The sequence below is a fragment of the Puntigrus tetrazona genome, unplaced genomic scaffold (assembly GCF_018831695.1).
Source record: "Puntigrus tetrazona isolate hp1 unplaced genomic scaffold, ASM1883169v1 S000000746, whole genome shotgun sequence".
In the NCBI taxonomy this organism is placed as follows: domain Eukaryota; kingdom Metazoa; phylum Chordata; class Actinopteri; order Cypriniformes; family Cyprinidae; genus Puntigrus; species Puntigrus tetrazona.
This window is the reverse complement of record NW_025048355.1, coordinates 1,712,501-1,720,000: the sequence shown is the minus strand read 5'-3', so window position 1 is coordinate 1,720,000 and position 7,500 is coordinate 1,712,501. Positions and strand designations below refer to the sequence as shown.

General features: G+C 40.6%; 1 protein-coding gene and 1 long non-coding RNA gene across 2 annotated transcripts in view; one reads left to right on the top strand and one right to left on the bottom strand.

Moving 5' to 3' along the window:
- Positions 1-2,102, top strand: part of LOC122335275 — a 49,420-nt gene extending 47,318 nt beyond the window's left edge. The window contains exon 4 of the mRNA XM_043233103.1: positions 1,021-2,102. Within this exon, the coding sequence (XP_043089038.1) occupies positions 1,021-1,480 (460 nt within the window). The 3' untranslated portion in view covers positions 1,481-2,102. The remainder of the gene's footprint in view (positions 1-1,020) is intronic.
- Positions 196-5,002, bottom strand: LOC122335276. Its single transcript, XR_006248944.1, has 3 exons — positions 4,869-5,002; positions 4,470-4,527; positions 196-433 (listed from the first exon to the last, which is right to left on the bottom strand). It is a non-coding gene; the product is annotated as an uncharacterized LOC122335276 (long non-coding RNA).
- Positions 5,003-7,500: the final 2,498 nt, after the last annotated feature.

Sequence of the window (7,500 nt, the reverse complement as noted above, 5' to 3'; positions counted from 1 at the left end):
TGTTTTCATTTAAAATTAAAAGATCATAAGGCTTAAGGATTCGATTTTAAAGCTCATATATTATATGCATTCAATATTAGAATGCATTTGAGCTTCATTAAATGATCATCCCCACAATAGAAATCCTTGGAAATCCTCTTTTTCTTCGATGCTACAGTAATGGAGGAGACCGCTGACTTGGCAGTGGTCCAGAAGACGATCGCTGAGCTCCTCCACAAAGAGGTCGATCACAGAAGGTCATTACTGAAAGAGCTGTCTGTCCACAGAGTGCTGTATCAAAGCATGTTAGATGCAGAGTTTGCTGGAAGTAAAGTAGGAAAACGTTCAAGCGACAGGGATGAGCTCAGGCTTGAGAACGCAGTCAATCAAACACTTGGGAGGTCTTCACAAGGAGTGGACTGAAGCTGGAGTCTCCTGAGCTACAGAGACACTTCTGAAACAGAAACAACGTCAAAAGAATCTTTTTGTGGGCGGAGAAAAATATCTTTTACTCAGTGCTCCAAGGTCCTCTTTTCAGATAAAAATAAATTTCGCTTTTTTTCATTTGGAAATCGTGGTCTGGAGTCTGGAAGAAAACTGAAGAAGAAGACTCCTCCTCATTGTTATTATTATTTTTTTTTTTTCATGTGTTTACTTGTATTGTTATTATTACAGGTAAAAGAAATAAGAAAAATAATCATTATTTTTCTCCTCAATAATTATTACTGAACAGCTTACATTAATTGAATCACCTGAGATCATCAAATAACTTCATATGAACTAATTGTCCTATATTGACACTAGTTCTCTTAATATTATATTGCAACATTATACAATAAAAGCTCAAATATGCTGAGAATTATTAACAACTATTGGGTTTGTTAAAAAGGCCTAAAAAGGTCTTTCGCAAGAAACCTCTGTGACGGTTGCTAATTAAATGCAGTGAGTTCCTATTGAGTCTCCTGAGCAATGCGAGTTTGCTTCTGTTATTCCTCGTCTGATCACGCTCTCGATTGTTTCTGTGCTCCGGTCTCTTTTCAGGTCAGCTCTCAGGTCGACGTGGACGGCGGGATTGCAGATCAGAAGCAAAGTCATGAACTGCCCTCTAGTGGCGAGAAGCGGCGCTCAGGTCTTCGTCCGTCAGACTCCGGTTGAAGCACTGATCCTCAATCGGTTTCTGCTCTCTGTGTGCAACGACAGAGACGTCAGAGGCTGCTCGGCGATCAGCGGCGGGTTCGAGCGCTGGGATTGGGCCCGTGTCAGCAGTCGACAGCCGACTGAAGTGTTAATTGGAATAATTCTGCGGCGGAAACTCTCAGCTGTGCTGCTTAGAGGTTTTGCTCGAGAGAAACCGCATGAAACCCAGCCATGGTCTCCCCAGAGCGCTAAACGCACCGACTTAGACCGGTTTGCGCGCGATTCCGATGCAAACCATGAAGAATACAGCGGCGTGCGGCGGGACAGAGGCGAACCGACCCGTCGCGGCGTGTTAATGTGCTAAAATTGTAAAACCATAGGAAGCAGCATATGGCGGCAACCAGCAGACGCACACATATATGCCCTAATAGCCGAAACCCACACCCAAAAAACACACACACACACACACTGGCAGCAGCATCACCCGTCCCATCCAGGAGAAAACCAATTATCTGTGCTCTCTGGATAACAATGCCCGAGAAACATCTGTGTGCGAGGCCTTACGAGGACCCACACAGGGCCGTCCCTGCGTGCCTGTTTAATTTAAACACAGCCCCTCCGCCGGCTGGGCACCGGCCGGGCGTCAGACGCCCGTACCCAGCTGAACGGCGGGCTCGTACCCCCGCGCTTGGCGTCCGGCGCGTCAACACAGACGCGGGGACAAATGTGGGAGCAGTTGTGCGTTCTGTACTGGTTTGGCGCGGCCTGGGATGGTTTGGAACGGTCTGGGATCGTTTAGCGGCGCTGAGCAGAGAGTGCAGCCAGCGCACATGTGACGCCCCCGCTGAGGGTCTGTGAAGAACAGCCTGTAGGCCGCATACAGACCGCAGACACACAACACTAAAGATAGACGGATAGACAGACAGACACATGCACGCAGTCTCTAGACAGTGATGATATATATACATATATTTATACATACTGATAGACGGAGGCAAACATAGATCGATAGAACAAGAGATTCTCACTTCTCTTTTGGTGCCATGTGTTGGTCGAGGGGAAGGGTTGGTCTTAAACTGGTTTAAATCTTTTTTTTTTAACCAATAAGATTTCTCTGTAAAAATCGGAAGCTTTATATCATCCCCCGGAAACGTAATCTGCGGGGTTCCTCAGGGTTCTGTCTTAGCTCCTTCTCTGTTCTCTCTTCGTCTTCTTCCTCTGGGCTCTGTTTTGAGGAAACATGGCTTTTTCTTCCAGTGGTACGTCGATGATATGCAAATTTACTCGTGACTTATTTGGCCTATGACTACGAATGCAAAATATGGTGTTGATGCTCGCCTCTCTTAAAATGTTCAGTTCTTGAATACAGATAAAACCGAAGTTATCGCATCCGGTCCCTCTAAAAACAGGGCAAGTAATCAACTGAACCTCAAGACCCTAACTTCCTTGAGTTCTCCCCAAGTTTGGAAACTGCAAATGTTTGATAACGTAATAAATCAATTATGGCCGTTGCAGGTTCTAGCTTCTTCCATCCTTGCTCTCTTTCTAAAACCAAGTACTTTCCTTCTGAAAGTACTCGACTGGATGAAATCCACGACTTTATTACATCAAAACTGGATTATTGCAATTCAATCAAAGAGACAACTTGTTTTTCTCAGCACTGTAGACATAGACACATACAGAGAGTAGATGATCTAGTCCTCTAGCTGGAGTTTCACCTGTTCATGAACAGAGACTCAGATCTAATTCAGCAGATGAAGTGTCTCGGATCTCCGTCAGCTAGCATTCCAGAGCGGAGCATGACTAATTTTGGAGATTTTGTAATTAGAACGATTACAGAGGCGTTTCTGTCGTTCTTGCCGAGCGTTTTGTTTTTTCTGTTGTCGCATTGTGTGAAGTCTTACTCACTCTGTTTAATTGGCTCTCGCAAAAAAAGTCTGCGCTTGATCAAATTATCCTTGTTCGCACTGAGGCTTGTTAGAAATCCCTTAAAGAAAATCGCCTCCAACTCCACAAGCTGTTGAGCTGAGGTGTGAGAGCTTCGCTTATATTAAAACGGATCTGACTGCTGGTGCTTAACTGAGGATGTTAAGTGGATGGATAACCTGATTGCACCGCATGAGATCTTACTCGCTCTGTTTAACTGGCTCCATGCGTGTTTTTTCCTTTAAAATCAGAGGGAAATGACTGGATGACAATACCTGATCCCAGTTATCACCTGAAAATTAACCTAAAACATGACTGGTTCACATAAAGATCATTTCTGGACCGATACGGATGTTGATCTGACAACAAGAAATCCTGGAAGGACACAATGAAATTCTATCTCCGTTAAGAATATTATGTTGCGCACATCATTTAATTGAAGTCGCAGAAGAATTTACACGTTAAAGATAATGTATTCTGTGCAATTGCCACGTTCACAATCCTCTCTCGCATCTCTCAGGTCTCAGAGGTCATTTCCCATCCATTACTTTTGGAGGAAGCAGTCTGGATGAGATGTGCGATGCGCCGGCGCCACCTGGTGGTGCTCCATGAGAGTTTCCGGAAGACTTCTTAGGCCTAGCCATATATGTATGCATATGTGTGTGTGTGTGTGTGTGTGTGTGTGTGTGTGTGTGTGTGTGTGTGTGTGTGTGTGTGCCCGAGCCCGAGCGCATGCAGTGCGTGATATATATTGATGTTGAATATAATCGGATCTTCGACCATGTTTAAAGTTGTAAATATGCCTATTTAAAATGCACGTAAATATCAGTAAATGATTATTACTATCATTTCGTACCATGGTATAAATCATAGTATTTATACTTATTATATATATATATATATATATATATATATATATATATATATATATATATATATATATATATATATATATATATATATATATATATATTTATTTATTTTATTTATTTTTTTATTTTTTTATTTATTTTTATTTTTTTATTTTTATGTATATATACTGAAACAAATTTTATTCGGGAATCGCGATCACGCGCTGCTGGCGCGAGAAGAACCGAAGTGGCGGGAACGGAGTCGGTACCGGAACAACCGACGACCAGCAGAAAAACAACCGGACGTTATGTAAGGAGACCCTTTATTTTTGTCAAGGGACTTGTACTTCTCCTAAAAAAAATACGTGAGAATATTTCTGTGAGGAAATAAGTTGAGACTTTAAATTTGACGAGCGGTCCTCAAGCCTCAAGTTAGTCAGAACTTAGTTACAGTAACTTGATAGCCGCTTAATGGATGCTAGTTAAAACGTTGTTAGACATTTAAACGAAATCATATTTGTAATTGTATGTTATAATTTTGCACTTATTTATTTATGAGTCTAATGACCGTTTTACCTGTGACCGTTTCTGTGACGGATGTGACGTCATCGCGCGCCGGACCATCAGGCTGCGTCTAACAAAAGAAAACGAAACAAAACCAAAATCCTGAAAATCTTGAACCAACCAAACTGAAATGATGTCTAAAACACCATGAAACGCCACTGAGCTGTTTAATGGAGCATCAGTTTACATTAAAAAAAAAACTAAAGATATTGACATGCCATTTATTAGCATGTATTAGCATTAGCATTATCAAATATAACACAACATTTGAGCTAAAATGCCTTTGGATGTCATGGCCTGCTCAGCTAGTGTGCTTTATGGCATCTTCATTTATTTAACTCTATTTAATATTGTGTATGCGGTTTCTCATCTTTCTCTCAGCGTCTCTGCTATCTCTTGCGTGCTTCTCACATTTGCCACGTTTTCTTTCTCTCCGATGGCGTCGGATGATCCCGGCCAGCTGATTTCACCCTAGATCTGACCTCACCGTGGCACTAGGTAAGTGTGTTTGATAGCCGTCTCTGATTCAGTGTCGGCTTCTAGTAAAGACACGTGTGGTTTACGTTGTGTAAAGCATTCTTCAGTGTGCGAGGATGTAGAAATAAGAGTCCTGTACCGTTTTTGTGAGATTGAAGTTGAGATAAAGCGTGTATTGCAACAGATCTTTACCTCCGCTCAACACTTTTAGCGTAAAGTGTTTGATATCGTGAAAGGTCATGGGTCTGGTTGCACAGAATAACTTAAGCTAGGATTCGGTTCAGATACAATACAATTTCATTCTAAAATTATTCTCCACGAATTGTGATGCACCTTGTCTTCCAATTATTTATTAATACGTGCATCGTTTTTTAAATATAGTGCTTTTCAGGCTCTTTAATTTCTCATGGATGGATGAAATGTGACCAAATATTTACTCTGTCATGCCCGAAAATCTCTGAACGTAATACACGAGTGCTTTTCTTCAGCAGGAAGCCACTTTTACAATTCATCTTTAATAAGCACAGCCCATATATGATGCTTAATTCAATTTATTACATTAAAGCTGCAGTCCGTAACTTCTTTTTTTGTTGCATATGATCCAAAATCAATATTTGGGAAAATGCAGCCACTGCAATCGCCTTGCTTTAGCGCCGTTCGCGGCGATTAGCTTGTAATAATGTTTTATAATCTGAGTGGACGGGTAGGTTTTGGCGGGAAATACATGCAACAGCACTGTAAACAATGAGTGAGATCCCGCGTCGTTTAATTCTAGTCTATTCTCATACAAACATGTACAGATTGCAGCTTTGAGTCGTCAGCTCTTTGGTTTCAATGCATCGTGATGCTTTGAATGATGCTTTAACTAAGAAAACCCTTAGTTTTTCTCGTGAATGTTTTTCTAATGTAAGCGTTGAATATTGAGGTAATCTTTTGCATCGCTTTGCTGCGGAAAAGATCAAAACCAGCGCTTGATCGACGCTTTTCATGACTGCATGTCATTATCAGAGACACAAGCTTGTGCTTAAACACTCGTCGAATGGAGAGGAGTTGGTTTCTTCATCAGCTTTGGAAATCTGCATCACTTGCGTAACATTGAAGTGAATGGGTGCCGTCGGAACGAGAGTCCAAACAGCTGATAAAAACCTCACAGCGCTCAGGTTCACATCAGGAGAACACAAAAGCTGCACGTAAACAAATTATTATTATTATAAGTTATAATAAAGTCATTTATAATTTTGCATGTAATATATTTGGAGTATTTGATTCCATTAGCACATTTTCTCCTCAACACACACTCATTTCTCTGTTCGGCTCTCACTCTTTATTTAGTGGCCTTCGTGATTCACAGATATCAGATTTATGCTCTAAAATAGATGCGTCTGTCAGCACACATCATCTCTTTATTCATGTTTAATGCAGTGTGTTATATTATAGTAGATGGGCTTTTTACTGTTCTGTTTGCTCTTAAAGATTCCTCTACTGCTCAGGTCCAACAAAAAGCTAAGAAAATATATATTTTTCTAATTCAAGAATAATTATTTTTTAGTTTTGTTGATGCATTTTGCGTATTCATATTTGGGTAATGCAATGTTTTCTGTTTGTGTTTGATCTGACGTGTAATTTATTCATGTGCCGCATTTTGTTAACGGTGCTAAAAATAATGAAATAAAATTCAAGTGAGAATATTTCTGGCTGTATTCTACAAGCAGGGTTTGACCTGAAGTTGTGGCTAGCGCTTTTGCATATTTACTAGCGTTTTCTCTGGCCACAGTTTTCTGAATTTGCATTTTATATGACTTAATATTGCGTAGAAATATTTCCAAGATGCATTTATGACCGTTTAATGTAGCGCAAAATTATAACAGCATAATGGTGTTTTAATGGACATATATAACTGTATTATATTATGTTCATATTTAAAAAAAGATAGGCTACTATGAAACTACATCGCCAGTAGGTGGCAGCCTCTTCAGTGATTCAACGAATGAGTCGTAGAAGCCTTCGAACGATTCGTTCAGGCGGTGATTCATTACAGAATGGACCACTGAATCACTGACTCAAATGATTCAGAAGCGTGAGTTATTCGTGAACAAAACCCGTGTGTTTCACGTGCTGTCAACTTTGTTTGGATCCGTTTTCGTCAACTACATGAAGCAAAAGGAGTCAGCAATATATATCCTTTCAATAAATGTACATTAAAGGCAGGGTTTAGCAGGAAGTGAGCTGTTTGTTCTCTTTGACTCGTTGTGTTTTATGCAGTTCGCTTCGAATCTTTGAATTCAAACCTAGCCCTTGTTTCATCCCTGTTATGATTCGGTGTTATATTGAAACGATATCCAGTAGAAATGCCTCTTTGTATGCCGCCCTCGAAGTGTAAAGATGTTTTTAGCTCTGTAAATGAATCTCTGTCAGCAGTCTGTTAGATCCTGTGTCGATGATCTGAAAGCAAACGAAGCATTTCAAGTGTGTGTGATGTAGTCTACATCTAAAACCTTTCTTTCTGTCTGTTAGTCATCGTCAGCTCTCATGTTCTTTATTCATAGGGCACAGATTCACGTGCTTT